The following is a 16890-nucleotide window of genomic DNA, read 5'->3' as shown; positions in this document are numbered from 1 at the left end:
ACTTCAAATGTGCAGAAATGTTTTACATTATTTGCACATGCTGGAAATTTAAATTAAATTATTTTGTTTTGCCTCAACTATTGCACAGCTTTGATTCTGGCGTGCATCTTCATCAAGCACTTTGGTCAATGGAATAATCTGTTAATTGGTAATTGTAGGCCATTAGCCTGTGAATACCTGCGGCCAGATACTCTTAATTATAAGCATAATAATTGACGTGACCCCGAGGAAAATCTGGGCTGCTCCTTGATGAATGATGACCTTGCCAGAGATACTGTAAGTTAAAGGGATTCCATTCAATAGAAAGCTGGGAAGGCAATTTTGAATTAAATCAAACAGTTAAAGTGTAATTTTGCTTTGACTCTGGGCAAATATGTGAATTCTAATTATTCTGAGTTTACAAAGGTCACTAAATTTATGTTTATGGCATGAAAGTGCACCTACGCTGTGTGTCAACACATTCAAATTATTTAAATCAACTCAATGATTTTCTTGTCTATCAATCTAAATTTTGTGTTAGAAAACCGTTCCAAAATTAGAAATATTTTTCAGGCCAGCCAGTTACTATGACCGATGTGCATGAGTTAGTGGTGACTTGCATAATTTTTCTTTACCAAATACTCTTAGTTTTCGTAAGCCATAATATCTGCTTTATTTTGGGAATCTAATCTTAAGTTAACGCTTACAACTAGCGATCCATTCATCCCTTGAAAAAAGACGCCCTGCTGATTATCCTGCACAATTTCCTGCTGTACTATGTGATCAATATGTTCAAGCACCTGGCTCAGGGTGTGTTTTTATATAACTACCGGTTGGCATAACCTTCTGATCCTTTTTATAAACAGCTTCCGTTGACTCGGACGGACCGGTGAACACCTTCTACTATGTACCTCTGGTTTACGAAGAGAGCGTTGCTGTGGGATCCCAACGGAGGTGGCATGAGGTCCTCAGGTCAACCAGCTGGCAGTTCTTTGAGGTCCTTTTCCGACATCATTTGGCCCTGCTGTTGCCGTTTAATTTGGCTCTCCTGGTGCCGGTAAGATGTGGTTATTCTTTGTCTTTGTGGCCACTCTCCTTCGATTTCGTTGCAGCGCTGCAAGTTGGCCTTCATTAGCACCTTGGTGCTGGTGTCGAACTTCCTGATGTTCGTCTGTTTTGTCTCGGCCATTTGTCAGCTGGTGGTGGCCCATGGCCACGCCCACAGCCTGCGCCTCCTCACGATCCTGGCCTTAGGTCCCGCATGCCAAGTGCTTGTGGTGTGCCGCCTCTTGTGCCGAATGTGGGTGAGTCCTTACCATCCGCATTCCCATGTGACCACCCCATCTTTAATTTGGCCATGTTCCTTTAGCTCAGTCGGTGGATTGTTGTTTGAGGCATGAAATTTGATTTGCCGGCACTGATTGCTGGCCAAAAGCGACCGAAAACACACAGCGTAATCAGCAGCCAAGAAGTTATGAGCAGCAAATCAAAGCAATAAACCAACTGAACCCATCTGAAAATCACTTTCACTGCACAAACTGCCAAACTGCAGGCATTTATGACAGGCCATTCGGTCGGTAGAAAGCGGGGGAGGGGGCCAAAATCGCATAACAAAATTGTTGCTGAAAAGTTGAACAAATATTGAGGTCAGCAGAATGTCGAGCAGAGTCTCGAGCCGAATCGACTGGGCATTGTTGGTGGTGCAAACTGTTTGCTAGCCTTTGGCACAAACTCCCGACACATTGCGTCCCGCTGTCTGGAAGCCATGACTCTGACTGGGGCTCCAAAATTCCTCGTTCGGGGCCTCTCCAGGCCCAGCTCCAAAAATATTCAATGAAAATCGGCAGTCGACAGTCGGTAGTCGGCAGTCCCCTCTTTGTCAATAATACAAAATGGGAAAAAATGAGTTGTTGCTGCCGCAGCTCGAGTTTGCATGGCGCAATGCAGACGTCGACGTTGCCCGGGGGTCCGGTTGCGATGCCGTCTGCCCTGACAGCCCACCACCGTCCCTGCCCTTGCCCCGCCCCCTTTTGGCGCTTCTGGGCCACCCTCCAAGCACCCAAGCCCCCCGAAATGCCAGCTGCCTCCACTTCGAATTGAGAAATTGCCGCAAATGCTTTTCGATTTTTCGTTTTCCTCGGACAAGCCTTGGCTTTTCATATTGCATAATTGATTGTGGGTGTGCGAGCGAGCGGGTGTGTGAGTTGCATAAATACCAAGCAGACGGCATTGTCACCACCCGGCAACCTCCTTCTCCGCCCCCTTCAACCAGGCCTGCCAGCATTTATGCACACTTTCAATATGCATTCAGATTCAGATGCATTCCCATTGCATGCCCATTGATTTCCGAAGAGGGCCAGAAAAGAGCATTGCCAAGTTGGCGTGTTGTGTTTACGCTTTCTTTGGTAATAATTAAATTGCGGAACTTTTAAATGAATTTCTACGAATATCAACAAGTTCTTTTGCAACTGACTTTAGTGGAAAAAAACTTTATTTTTCATTTCTTTAGCTTTGACAGACTTTTACATTGAATTCAAAGGCTTTTTTTTAGTTTTTAAATAACTTTAAATTGCAATTCTTAAATTTTCAGTTCATTTTTTTTATTTAAGGAGGACTTTTTGCAGCGATACAGATGGACTTTTTCACCGTTTGACGTATAGGTTAACATAGCTTCACATTCAACGCAAACGAAGAAATTTAATTGAACAATCGAATTGTGTAAAAAAAATGTAATGTTTTTATATAAATGCATGCAGATTATCAATACAAAATTGCAATATATTTTTAACGGGTCCGTTTATATGTCTGCAACTTCGAATATAGGTTGACATGAACGTGACACATAAGTTGTGACAATATTGTGGATTTCTCTGCCAAAATTCACAATGTTTAAAATTTAAATGCAATAACATGTTGCTGGAATTTGGTAGAACAACTATATATAAGCATCAGCAAATTACATATGCAACCCACTCTAACGAGATATCCATATAATGAACCCCGCCAAGTATATACAAATGTGCATATATGCTCATTTGATTTACACACTAAATATATACGAAATGCGGTGGCAAGAAGGAAAGATTGCAAATTGCATGCGGAATTCCCAAGAGTCTAATAACATCAAAACAAAGCAAAAAACTTGTCATTATGAGGCATAAGGAAGTGGAGATACTCTTTCACTTTTCCTTGAACCTAAATATAATATGGAACTGCAATTTACCTGGTGCTTTGAATTTTAAGTAGTTAACAAGGTGTTTGATAATATAAATTTTAATTTCTTTGTATGTACTCTGTTTTATTGCTTATATTTAATTTTAATGTACGATATGGAAAACATTCCTAGTTAGGACCTACGTCTGTCGGTATTTTCCCAGATCGCTATAAGTTACCTTAATACAAGTTTATTTCGCCAAAGCGAGTTTTTGCACCCTTTGCACTTTTGTGCTCTTTATCACATAGTTAGTTTGCCCAGCTTGAGTGATGTACTAGAGCTGGGAGAGCTCTCGACGGATCTCAAGTCGTGATATAGCCACGCAGTAACGAGCCACAGACCGTGTCCGTATTCGTCTTCGAGCCCCTGCCACGTGAGTATATATAGTACTTGTAATAATGAGGAACGGCACAGGTCCACGGTCTCTAAGCATGAGAAATTTAATTTTAAACCAGCCCACACATCGGCGCTCCACACACCACCCAAAGCACACCCTGCCACACAATTGTGTATTCAAGTAAGAGATATGGGAGCTGAAAGAAGCTCTATCAACAGAAGGGAAGCGGTAAGGGAAAGGTTGGGGCAGGGACCGCCTTAAATTAAGATAATGACACGTGAGGTATCGCCTCCTGGAGCGGCAGAGTGGTTGGTAAATTGCGATAACATAGAAATGGCCTGAATGGCGGCTCACTTTAAAACACTTAACCCTTGACACAGACACCCTGCCCACCCTGCCACCTCGAACCACATTGGCATCGTCGTGGTAGCACGCATTTTTAAAGCGCAACTTGATGGCAAACTGCCAAAGAGTTGACTTCCTTGGGTGGAAGAATGTAGGACACGGCCTGCCGCTGGAAAATTTAATTTTCCTCCAAGCTTATATAGCTCAATTGAGCACCTCACTTCCCCAGTTTGACTGTGAGTAATGCTTTGATCAAAATCTGTATACCATTTTCCATACCCAACCCCAAACGCTGATAGTGTCGACAACGTTTATACATACGTATAATAACTTATGATTCGTATTAAAGTCGGGTATTTTGAACAAACAAACTTTGATTGTTCCTTACGTATTGATTATTTTGATGAATATTAATAAAGCTATAATTAGCACAATATTATTGCATGTATGTTTATTTTCGTAAGTAAGAGTATATTTTAGGCACATGAAAGAAAAAAAGCCTAAGCAAACAAATAATTTCATACTTCCGATAACCAATGAGCAGAAAAATTCGCTATGTAAAGTAAAATGGGTTATTTGAATAGATAATATATGGGGGCTTATAAAAACTTGCAACCCATTCAACACAATTTCCTGTCCTCACGTCAAGACGAAGACGATTTCTTTTTGATTGATGTGGAACTCAGCCAATCAATTGGAAAAAACTGGGAGCAGAAACCACAACAGAAAAGTGAAACAACTGAGTGTAAATTTTCTGGCAAAATCGACTGACTGAATGTAGCCAACAAGGAAATTATCATATTAAATGGCCGCAAGCTGGGCATGGCTGTCAAATGTAGATTCTAATGTAAGCCTATTTATATGTGATCCAATTGACGTTATTTTCGCCAAGATATGCATACGAAGAAGAAGCAATATAGACATCAGGGAAAATATGGAGAAAAGAGTGAGAAAGACAGAAAAAAGGGAAAAATTCCCTAAGGAAACCCAAGAGAGCGGTAACTACTAGACTCACAGACACTCACACTTTTTCCACAAAAAAGAAACGCCAAGGGGTCCACATCACCGCCAAGAGCTGGCAAGAATCTTAAAATCCTTGCTTCGGAATTTATTTAGCAAAGCGGTACTGTGGTTTAATAGTACATCAAAAACCATTTATTAAGGAATTTAAAAAACAACTAGTTATAGGCAAAATTTTTTTTTAATTAAAATATATTTGCTATCATCAATAAAATATTTTAAAAATAGTGATGTTTTAAGTATGATGGTTAATTTGATAAGTCTTAAAAATAAGTTTTTGTTTAAGCTACTTATTTTATATACATTTAGAAGAGAGCATTGTGAAGGTAAGACATTTTTTTTTTCTATCTAAAATTAAATCTCCACATAAAGCGTTTATATGACACTGTGCAGCTGCTGCTTTATTTTCACAAGTAATGGCATTTTAATTGCACGCTACAGCTCAGCCAAGTGTCTCTCAATTAAAAGTGTCTGCTTGGCTCAAAACGACATCCGGCCCGTTCTTCCTTCGGTCCCCGGTCCCCGGTTTCATTTCACCCACCCGTAATCTTTGAATGGCTGCGGAAGGAAAATGATGTCAGCCACATGTCGTAATTTGCGTGAGACGAGGGGACATGGGTTTCCCCCGGTCCGGGAACCAGGAGACCAACGCACACACCGCGAACCCAACTGAATCGCATATATAGTATCTGTTCATTATGCAGGGCGAAACGCGTGCTCGGCGAGATAAGAAGTCCGGGGGAATATGCCGTGGGTTAATTGCCGACGGGAAGTCGGAGTCCAACGGAGGCCTTGAACTTTAAGTCATCTATCTGTTGATCTCCAAACGATACGAAGTGAAATTAACAAATTAATTGCATTAACATAAAATGGTTTTATGAATGTGGCGCTTGAGGGCTGGAATCGAGCCAGAATCTTCGAGCGGCTTTCGGCAAAAACCCTTGAGTCTGAGTGAGGAGTTCCGCTGGCAAAGATTTGGCCTAAAACATCATTCACCCCACGACTTTCTACGATCGCAGGTTGGTAGATATTTAATTTTAAACTGTATGATTTAATTCAAGTTTGAATTTTAGTGGCAGTCGAAACCGAAATCTCCATATTTTCTAACCTATCGCTGGCTTTTAGTCGGCTTCTTTGGCACTGGCGTGATTAGTTATACAATTAAGTATTATCACAACGGCCTTTGTTTCATCTATTTGACCAACTGGGGATTTATCTTGTGCGGCATTACGAGCCTTACTGGTGCCATACTAGTGTCAGTCTATCACTGCAAGCCGGAAACGTGGGGTAAGACCATAATTCCAAGTCTTTTAAATAATTAAATATTATTTTTCTTACGTAGTTCCACCCAGCTGTTTGATCAAGACTTATTGGGCCTGCTACTGGACTAATTTGCCACTGGCTTGTTTGATTGCAATTACTTACTGGCGAGCCATTTATCCCAACGATCGGTTGCCAACCAATTTGGCTAGGGTATCCGGTCTCTATAACATATGGACACACTTATTGCCGCCTACTTTCTTCACAATCGATCATTTTGTAGTAGCGCAGCCAGCACGTCTGCTGCACTTTGTCTATCCAGTGGCCTTCGGCTTGTCTTACGGCGTGTTCACTTTAATATATTATTCACTGGGTGGCCGTAACATGTAGGCACTGCATTTGCCTACTCCTTCAAAGGAAAATTAATTAATTTATTTATGTTTCAGAAACGGAAGGCACTATATATATTCTTTCCTGGACTATGAAAAGCCGAAAATAGTTTGTGGAACCGTGGCCGGACTGAGCTTGATGATGGTGTCCTTGTGCACCCTGCAATATGGAGGCTATCGGCTAAGAACTTTCATAGCACGCAAGTGGGGAAAACTTCAGTGAATGTTAGTATAAGGCGTGCAAAAAATTTAAAAATACAAATAAAAGCAATGTAGAGTCTGAACATCGTTGTTAGTATTCACACTATAAGATACCCTTTAAAAAAACGTTATATTTCTAATTCAGTCATGCCTATGCTATCTGTGAAATATTTTGAGTTAAAAATGTGTTCCGGCTGAAGAAAAAGCGGGACGAGCCTGGGGTATAATAAAGACCACAGAAAACGAGAAGAGATATCAAAACAAATTTTGCTTATTTGTCCTCTGATATGTCGGACTTGTTTTGTTGTTTACGCCGTTCGCACGTGTCTGGAAAATTAAAAGCACTGCTTCTGCTGCTGCAACTCTAGTTCGTCCTGCTGTCCCATCGTTTTATTCCCATGGGTTGGCCACATCATGTCGCCTGTATCTGTATCTGCTTGTATCTATCTTGAATGGTGTATCTCGTTTGTTTCTATATGTCCCAGGCTCTCATAATTTGTTTTGATAAAGTTTCCTCTGAGTTTTTCTAACCCATCTTTATAATATTTGATTAGTTTTGGTATTTATTTATTATTTTGCTTTGCTCTGCGTGACTTTAGGGAATGCATGTTGCTTAAAATGTGACAAACAAGTTTTGTTTTATGTTAATTAAGTTGTATTCTATATGCTTTAAACAAATTCCCATTTAAATATTAAACCTACCTATGAGTTGTACCTGCAATTACAGTTGTAAATAATGTTGGCACGACAGCAACAATGAGTTGACTCATTGCTGCATTTTTCCATCCAGCCAACCCGCCACCGCATCAACTTCTGCTTCGATAAATAAACAAGTTGAGCTACTTAAGATTTAAGTTGTTGTTGCTGTTGTGGCTGTTGTTCCAGTCCTCGTTCGCCCGTTGTTGTTGCAAGTGGTGCGCACACAAAATTTATAGTGAATACTTTTCCCCTCATAAACCGGAGCCACCCCTTCGGCGCCCGTGGCCACCCCTTAACTGCATTAACCCCTTCAGTCCGTTACAAAATTGCACATTACGTATACGCTACGTATGCTCACTTGAAGCATGAAACTCTTCTGCACAGTGCACACCAGCAGCTGCGCTGCCTGCGTGTGCGTTGGATAATAATATAAGCATATAAATGTTTATGTTAAATTAAATTGAATGCAAAAAGGCGGAAATGTTACGAAAATTGTGAAAATAAAAAATGAAAGAAAAACAGTGAATACAAATATACTTTTCGCCTTGTTGGCTGTGAAGTCAGGAAACGGTCGATATAATTGCCCCATGAATTGCGAAAATTGACTGAAATTTAAGATGTCCCTTTTAAGTTATGTTGGCTTAAACTGCCATTGCCACCCACTTTCTATGCCAATGCAGTTGGCGGCTGTCAGGCTGAGTGCAGCCATAAATACGGTAACGTTCGATGTTTTAAGCGATGCCAGCTGCAACTATAGAGCCCTGCTAAGTGGCTGCACTTTAGCAGTTCCCACAGGATCCTGTCCCACAAGGCACTAAGCAAGGAGACTTTATGGGGACGCTCTTTTTCAGTCTTCACATGTGGGGAAGTCAATATCTTTATTGGTGTATTAGCTTTCCGAAATAGGAATCACTAAAGTAGCTTGATGATGCATGGAACAACTACCAACTTTACAAACACCTAAAGTTTGCCTTTAGCATTAATTTTTAATATAATAACTATTATATCTATTGGTTTTTGAAACCAATTCTTCCGTTTTGTAGGCGTGTCAGTACCATTAAACTATAAAGAGTTTTTAAGCTTGACCATGCAGGCCTATAGATTATTTGCTGATAATTTAAAATTAAAACGTAAAATATTCATTTAAACTGGCAAGGCCTTCAAATAACAATATAATGCTGAACTATTCCACAATCCGAGCTCAATGGTTATTGTATTCTGTGGAATGTTTCGGCTGCCGCCCGAGGCCTCAACCCAAGCGGCATTGGAATTTTATTCTTTACCAACGCATTCAAGTGTTAAAATATGTATATGAAATTGATTGGCTGATTAAGCACACACTTTACACAGCCCGCCCACACACAGTCGCTCTTTTTTTCCGCCCATTATTTATTTTTTTGCTGTACAATGTCTGGCCTCCGAATTTTTCCCCTTTTGATTTGCTTCGGAAATGACGCAAATAACGCAACAAATTTAAGCCAGTCACAAAAATGTACAAAACCCACTCAGACGAGCTCACACACTGATAAACGCAACACAAACATTAAACATACCTTCAGGACGGGTTATTTATGACAATAGGCATGTGAGAGGCAACAACAGGATGTTTTATATTATGCCAGGACAAAATAAAGGAAAACACACACACATCCGCTCACGTAGGTACAGTCCCAAATTTGCATAAATTTCATTTAATGTATAGAGAACAACGGCTACTCGTGAATTGAAATTCGAAGAGATAATCGATTGGAAAAGTATTGATTTAAACAAAAATAAGCCCAACCAAAAAAAACATAAGAAAAATAATAATCCATATCATACTTGAACTAAGTGTCTAGAATAAGTATAAGCTGTATATTTTAATTGCACAAACAAATCAAAAAGGGCAATGACAAGTCTACCTGTTGTTTATCAATTTCTTGTTCATCCTTTCGAGTAATTTTGAGAGTGAAATTTAATTGTGCTGCTCATTAATAGCATGTTGAATGGCCTAGAGCTCACCGGAAATATGTGATTTCCTGAAATAAATACATATTTGTTTCATATTCAATAGTATTTCACGTGGGCTGGTAAATCAACAAATAATTACCCAAAGAAAAAGTATTCAGGGAATGAAAAACTGATCTACAAAAGAATTTATTTGATTGAATTTTAATTTATTACTTGATTATCATTTTCGGATTCGATGAATGGAGGTGGGCTGGATTTTATTCCTCCGTCAGCGCTATAAGGGTATAAATGGGATAACAATAAACAATCATTTGAGCATAGGGTCATAAATCCAAGAAAGTCAATAATCGGAATCCCTTAAAAAATACGCAAGAGGGAAAACATTTGGGAGAAAAGCCCAAATAAGCAGCAAGCTGATGTTTCGAAAAATAACATGGTATTGCAGTTAACTGTCAACTATTGCATGATTGCTTATTATTTTCCTTAATTTGCAAAAACAACAACAAAAAATTGTTTTGACAGCCAGACATTCTCAGAAACAACTTCGTACTTATCTCTCAGTCACACTCATTTTGGCTTTAAGCTAATAAAATTTATTCTGTTAAGGCATATGCATATATTCTCTGGCAAAAGTAGAGAAGAGAGAAAGCAAGTAAGGAGCAAAGCCAAAGCCAATCAAAGGCGAAACAATAAACAAGCATGACATCAAATAAATAAGCAAATAAATGCCCAGACAAAAGACTTGAATGGAGGAGTCTCTGGCCAGGATACGGGCTCCAAGATCCAGAGCCAGGGAAGTGCCAGAATGAGGTCCTGCCTGGCAGACACGTTTTGTTTGCGAGAAACGATAATGACGCGTTCGTTTCCCGCTGGATTCTCTTCACTGGCAAATGCAAGCGACAATATTGAAAAGGAGGGACATCGACAGGATAAGGCTGCCCGGCACACAGGCATCATTGGTTCGAAGTTGCGGTGTAGAAATTGATTGAATGGCGTATTAAACTTAAGCCACACAAACACACGCGCTGGCATAAGCAAACATTTATCTTTCCCCCTTTTTGGCTCTGTTATTTTCTCTCTTACTCACTTCAATTTAACGGCTACTTAAGTCCATCATTTTGAATAATGCTGTGTATACCGAAAGGAATTCCGATGGAAGTCAATTGCACTGCAGATATTTGCGATATGTGTATAAATATTTGATAATTTTTTATTTGTTCGCTTGGGGAATGTTTGTGTGCCCTAAAAATGGCATACTTTTGATAAATTGCTATTCTATTTTTAGACTCATCTGAAGGAATGCTGCAATTTAAATAGACTAATGAATTCTCTACCTGTTGGTTAGTGAAAAGAAGTCTTTTTATTACTTAAATTAAAGAATTAAAATTGTATGGCAAAATGAAAATATACACATTTGAATTTGTCAATGAAAATTCATTTTTAACAGGTAAGTACATTTTTAAATCTAACATAGCTACAATTACACTGCTTGCCAGGTTCTTTAAGTGCCTACTTATTTGACAGGCCTAACAATGCGCTTCTATTTCACACTTTTCAATTCCGAAGGACCAGCAGAGTCCCCTTCTGTTTAGCTTACCTCCTTCAATTTAACGGCTACTTTAATCCATCATTTCAAATTATTATCTTCTCGCCCGGTGGCAAAGTTGGCAAGTTCCCGTGAACGCTCTGTTGGCCACGCATCAAATGGGCCCTCCATGGGCATTAAAAGGAGCCTTGGCGGTGCTGCCTGAAAATCGAGCTGCTGATGGACGTCGAAGGGGAGTGAAAGGCCCATTAAAAGGCCACCGCACAGAACTGCTGACATCACGACCGACGCCGTCGATGTTGCCGGCCACTTGGGTGGCGAATTAAAAAGTTGCCTTGATAATCCTTTTGCAAAATAGAAGGGATTAAGTAAAATGCTGAGCCAGAGCCAGCAATTTATGCAGCCCAGGTGGAGCATTGGCTGCTGGCCAGGTGTTGACCATCAAGCTGGACGGGCCGAATGAAAAGTTCGCCGCGAGAGCACTTAAAATGTGCCACAGTGTTGCAATAATTACCGTTAAATGGTCACAGTTAAGAGCACTTACGACGGATAAAGGTAGAATTCAATCTTGTGCAGCAGGTTGTCTGTTATTATCCTTGCAGCAGGGCAGCATCGCCATGTCCTTGGTGTCCCGCTGATGGCGGTAATTTGTAATTTCAAGCGGCGTATGATTAACTTTACGGCTAAGACGGAGATTAAGTGAAGTAAGGGAACATAATGTTTCCATTGCTCAAGACCTGACTACTTAGAGCTTTGCAATATGAATTTAACTAGGTTTTTGATAATTATAAAAATGATTACTTATAACAATATATATAAATTGAAACTGATTTTAATGAAAGATCTTTTTTAAACATTTAACACAGCTAAAATAATTTTGAATTCTTCAAATTAATATACTCTGTTCAGTCTTAAATTTTAAACGCATTGAATTGTGTCAAATAAACAAATAATAAAATTCAAATACAAAAACTATTCTGTAGGGACGAACAAAAAGTTTTGTAGGTACAACGAAATACTTATCTGCTGTCAGAGATTTCTTGAATAATTTTCGCTGTCAGGCATCTTAAAAACAGCTCATCAGACTTGAAAATAAAACGCTTTACTTTCAACATTTTACCAAGGACACCACTGGCTGCAGACAAAAACTAATGACTTGCCATTAAATTGGCTAGCCAAACACTGCATTTAAATTAATGCGCAGACAATCGGGAGGAGTTTGGTGTAGCTGGAGGATGCTGGGGGTCCTGAAGGCAATCGCCAGCGGAGCGTTAAGCCCAATCCGACCTCAACCCACTCAAAATGCCTGGGTCGTACTCGTTTTTGGTGCCAGACAAGTGTGCACTTGTACTCATAGTTTAGCCGGCGTAAAAACATATAAATAAATATGAAAATGAAAATCGCATAGAAAAACCAACAGCAGCCGGCAGCAGCAACACCAACAATAGCATCAGACACCAAAAATGGTCCTTGTTGGTGTTGTTAATGTTTTTCCACTTGCTGTCAGAGGGAGCACGAGATGTGGCTGTCTCTGAACTAAAGTGCCATGCATTTGAAATTTTTAAGCACAACACTGCGTATGATCAACGTGTGTGGGAGGGCGGGTGTTTGAGCCAGGGCAAAGTCGGTGGCCAGGGTTGTGCCGGGGGCGTGACTATGTGGCACTGCACATGAAATAATGACAACAGCTATAAAATTTTGTTGGCTTTTTGCGACACAAGCTGAGTCACAAAAGTGAGCAATGTTCCTGGAATCGCTTTGAGTAACAAAATTGAAATTGCATTCCAAATATTTGGTTTGTGAGTTTGTAGTAATCGGAAGCCAAATTTTTAGGACCTATATACATACTCATAACTGCTTATTTTGAATGGTAAAACATAATTGTAAAAATAATTATAAATTTTGTTTGCCCTTAAATTGGTTAATATTCGTGTTTGTTATTATAATATTTATTCAGACGTTCGATGCCATCTTAAACCATATTTAAAGCTAGGTGTCACATATAAATAAAACTATTTTAAATTTTATTGTTGTCATACTAAAAAACGAAATATATTATAACAAAGATAATGGTGTTCAAGCGTTTAATACATATTTATTTTCTGTTGGTAATGATTTTGGTCAAATTAGATTTACTACTTACGGTGGCGAATTAACGAGTTTTGTTGGCGAAATATGAATTCAGGAACACACGACGTACGCATTTACTCAAGTGGCTCTTTGATACTGTGCGTTTGCTTTTCCTGCTTTTCCAGTTGTTTTTGTTGCTGCCGCTGTTGCTGTGGGTTATTTCCCTTGCTCTACTGCCTTGAATTATTATTCATGAGAGCTTTAATTTATGCTGCAGTTAGAATTAGTGCGCTTTGCATTTTTCGCTATCTCGCTTACTTGTTCACATCCATATGCATATGTATGTACATTCTATGGTATATGTGTGTGCTTAGTTTTCGGTGCGGAAGTACTTAAAACGGCATTAATACTTTTATGACTTGTGGCCCAGGAAATCTGCGGTCAGGTGGTGCCACCAAATATTCCCATTAAATATTCATATCCCTTTCATTCGAGATTCACTTGAATTTATTCGTGTAATTGGCTAGCATATGTAATGAACTGATGTGATGTTGAAATGGAAATTTCATTGAAATCTATTTTACCAATTTAATCAAATTTGTGGTTATCTATATAATTTAGTTAAATCAAGCCTAAACTTGTTTCCCTTATTTTAAAAGTTTAGTTGACAACCTATTGCTTAATTTATTTTAGTCGATTTGAAATAATTTCCTTAGGACAATGCTCATTGTTTTTTAAATTGTTTGGCCTCCCCACCTATTTACATGTTCAATTAGCTTAATGGGCACTAAAAAATAGGCGAGTCGAGCCTGCGGCAATTGTCAGTTTTTTCGACTTGTGACGTTCAAGAGTTCAAAACGTTCTTTGCTTCACTTACACTCTGTATTTCATTGCGCCTTTGGATTGCAATCTCTTCCGAATTTTTGGTAGCTGCTTATGGCCATTTGCTTGTAGCCAATTTCCATTTTAGTTTGAGTGGCAATCTGAGCTGGGACTTGTTTATGGTATTTTCATGCTTATTTTTATTTCCATTATCTTCCCTTTTATTTGTTTGTTTTGCTCTTGCCACTATAAATGAGCAGTGAGCTGGCTCCCCATTTGCCATAGTAATATATTGAAATTTGCATACCCCTCACTCCCCTCTCAATCAAAAATAACAATAATAAGTTCAGAGATCTGCAGAAATTCGCTTGCATATATGTATGTATCATAGCGCTTTCCGTTCTGATGGGGAATTTTCTTTAGCCATGCCTTTGCCGACTTCGTTTTGCATTTTTGCGCTGCTTGTTTGAAAACTAATTAAAAGTTTAAATGTTTGTAATTAGCGTCGAAATAAATGTCTGCCACATTATAAAATTAGTAAATTTCATGCCAAACTTCTGCTGTAGTCAAAATATACGTATTGAAAAAACAAAAGCCAACGCAATTTTGGCTGTTCTTTCTGCCAGCGATGCGGTAGTTTTAATTTTCCAATTTTCAGTTTGGTGTGGTTCGGTTGCGTTGGTCTTATTCATATATAAGTGTGCTGTGATTTGGTACCATTACGAAACCAATATTTTGGTAATTGATATTTATTAAGGACACATAAAAAAGAGGCTTAACCAACATACAATATTGTACAATTTGTTAATATGAACAATTAGAACTATGAATAAAAGAAAATGTTTACATAACATTTTTGCGTAAAATAATATAATACATTATACAAAATATAATTTTATAAATCTTTCGAATCAGCTTTTAGCTGCAAGCCCTGGTTTCCCAAGTTTAATCAATGCAAAATTACACAAGTATTTGCCCAAATCAGGGGTAATAGCAGGCAACTTAGCAATAAGTCAATACGTTTGTACAACAAAAATACAAACAACCTATTGTGAGGGGCGGGTTGAATGACCACGCCTCTTGCCGGGGCATTCAAACAACAATAAAAACGCACACGCTTAATTAATTTAACCCGAAAAGTCATCCACGCGAAACGTTGACGAATGACAACGGCAGGACAACAAACTCGAAATGCCCAACAATGCCATCCTCATCCACCCAAGTTTGGCCATCAAGACCCTCCCTTCAAGAATCTTGTCACAATACCAGACATCGATAACAAGTTGAATTTGATTTTTTGTCGACATTAAAATACAAAAAAAAAACAAATTTACAAGGACAAAGAACACAATCAGGCCTTTGTCTGTTTTCTGGTCTGGAAAGGATTTTAAAAATATAACATTGCTTTTCTCTGTTTGTATATACAGCGTTCCTATCAAAAACTTTTCGGTAAAATATAAATCATCAAGCAACAATCTATACTTCTAAAATAACCTACAGATTAATTATTTATTCCCTTTTTCAATTTTTTAAATAGAAAAGATGCTGCTAAGAGCACATGATATATTGATGTTTGGTCTAAATTTAGAATATATATTTTTGATAAGCAGCTATTTATAAAAAATAAATAAAGCAGCTTGAGCCACTAATATCATTTTTGCGTGACGATAAATAACGAGTGGGCGTGCCAGAAAATACAATGGGATATGAACTTCAACATATTAGTTATTATGTCTTATTTTTTACACCTGGATAATGGTTTCTAAAAGCCACTTAATCCTAATTGCGCAGTTTGAGATTAAAGCGGCCACAAAGATTCAATCACGTTTTCAATGAGCTTAAGTTTTGTGTGCATACGCATGGACCACGTTGTAAATGCAGGTTGGCAAACATAAACTCATTAGCCCAAAATCAGCTCTTATTGGAGGTGCCCAATTGGTCAAATATTCAATATGCGCCCACTGAGTGAGCGACCAACGCAACATCAGATAAGCGCCATACATCGTCGCTTAATTAAGGCTTGGTAGTCAGCCTTCGCTTACAATAATCCCACCCCGTTCTATTCTTCCCCAAGCCCCCATTTCAGCTCAGTGGACTGATGCACACATTCCCATGTACGCAGACAATTCAATGAAATTATGTGCTAAGTAACAGAGCCACAGCCCGAAATTCATTCAACTCGACGTAGAATTGGTGTACAACACCCAGAAAAAAACCGCATAGTAATATTATACATTAAAATATTTTAATGTAGCTTTGTTTTTCAAAATATAAACATATTTAAAATAAACAAAAAAAAAATGATAATGTAATTTCTAACATATTTAATTGGTTTGTATAATAGTAAAATTGTAAATCTCATTGTTTTTTTAATTTAAAACTAAAGTTTCCATACATAAAAATAAAAATGAAAGTGAAAAACACTTTGATTTAAACGAAACAGCCCTTGGGGCTACATCAGTACCAAAAATATTTAATTCAAAGTGAATATACTTGGATTTACCATGATTATCTCTGGGTGTAGCACCAAACAACTCACAGTCATGTGTTCTTGATTAATACCCAGCTCGAAAACTATGTTCATGAATAACAGTTTGCTTCAATCATGAAACATCTACTCTAACCGCGAATTCTCAAGCACAAAAGGTGTTTTGATGTCGTTCGAAGTCTTTTTTTTTTATTAAATCGTTAAGTCTTTGTCGTGTTGTCCCCTTATTGCGTTATCTGAATATCTGTTTAATGAAACTTATTTTCTTTAAAGGGCACTCCACCCACCAGTAACTATACACTGCCACCCGTGAAGTTTTGCTGGCTCAGCAGGAGCCGATGTCCAGCGAGCTGCGGGCGGGTTAAATGTCGTCGCCGTCGCCGCCGCCGTCGCTTGTGCCGTGTTGACCGGAAAAACGCGGGAAATTAAGGATAATGTAATTTATTGATGTACTGTAAAAGTTAAGCTCCAGCCGGCGGTGTCGGAGCCTCTGCGTTCCAGTATAAATTACAATTTGACAGAGAAGACAAGATAAGGGAAAAGTCTGTGCTGGTCGCTGGGATACATGCG

The 16890-nt window shown here is 38.7% G+C and overlaps 2 protein-coding genes across 3 annotated transcripts; both read left to right on the top strand.

Annotated features, from left to right (window-relative positions):
* The first annotated feature begins 457 nt into the window (after positions 1-457).
* On the top strand, positions 458-1491 carry LOC128261584 (uncharacterized). Of its 2 annotated transcripts, none has more exons than XM_052995356.1 (5): positions 458-632; positions 693-789; positions 846-1036; positions 1092-1283; positions 1354-1491. In XM_052995356.1, exons 1-5 carry the CDS (start codon positions 567-569, stop codon positions 1384-1386), a joined length of 579 nt encoding a protein of 192 aa, XP_052851316.1. In that variant the 5' UTR covers positions 458-566; the 3' UTR covers positions 1387-1491. The 2 variants fall into 2 exon arrangements, with proteins under 2 accessions (XP_052851316.1, XP_052851317.1); XM_052995357.1 differs by having other exon boundaries at positions 459-632; positions 1349-1491.
* A 3866-nt stretch (positions 1492-5357) lies between these two features.
* On the top strand, positions 5358-6815 carry LOC128261551 (protein rolling stone). The gene is made up of 4 exons (XM_052995295.1): positions 5358-5914; positions 5969-6182; positions 6238-6541; positions 6602-6815. The coding sequence occupies exons 1-4, from the start codon at positions 5777-5779 to the stop codon at positions 6765-6767; spliced, it is 822 nt and encodes a 273-aa protein (XP_052851255.1). The 5' UTR covers positions 5358-5776; the 3' UTR covers positions 6768-6815.
* The last annotated feature ends 10075 nt before the right edge of the window (positions 6816-16890 follow it).

Source organism: Drosophila gunungcola, unplaced genomic scaffold, assembly GCF_025200985.1.
Source record: "Drosophila gunungcola strain Sukarami unplaced genomic scaffold, Dgunungcola_SK_2 000001F, whole genome shotgun sequence".
Lineage (NCBI taxonomy): Eukaryota > Metazoa > Arthropoda > Insecta > Diptera > Drosophilidae > Drosophila > Drosophila gunungcola.
This window is presented reverse-complemented; position numbering and strand designations above follow the sequence as displayed.

Bases quoted from the DNA above. Each gene is read 5' to 3' on its own strand.
- LOC128261584 (XM_052995356.1), top strand. From the start codon at position 567: ATGACCGATGTGCATGAGTTAGTGGTGACTTGCATAATTTTTCTTTAC. The intron at 633-692 runs GTAAGCCATAAT...GCTTACAACTAG, and splicing joins ACCAAATACTCTTAGTTTTC to CGATCCATTCATCCCTTGAA. The intron at 1,037-1,091 runs GTAAGATGTGGT...ATTTCGTTGCAG, and splicing joins ATTTGGCTCTCCTGGTGCCG to CGCTGCAAGTTGGCCTTCAT.
- LOC128261551 (XM_052995295.1), top strand. From the start codon at position 5,777: ATGTGGCGCTTGAGGGCTGGAATCGAGCCAGAATCTTCGAGCGGCTTT. The intron at 6,183-6,237 runs GTAAGACCATAA...TTTCTTACGTAG, and splicing joins CTGCAAGCCGGAAACGTGGG to TTCCACCCAGCTGTTTGATC. The intron at 6,542-6,601 runs GTAGGCACTGCA...TTTATGTTTCAG, and splicing joins TCACTGGGTGGCCGTAACAT to AAACGGAAGGCACTATATAT.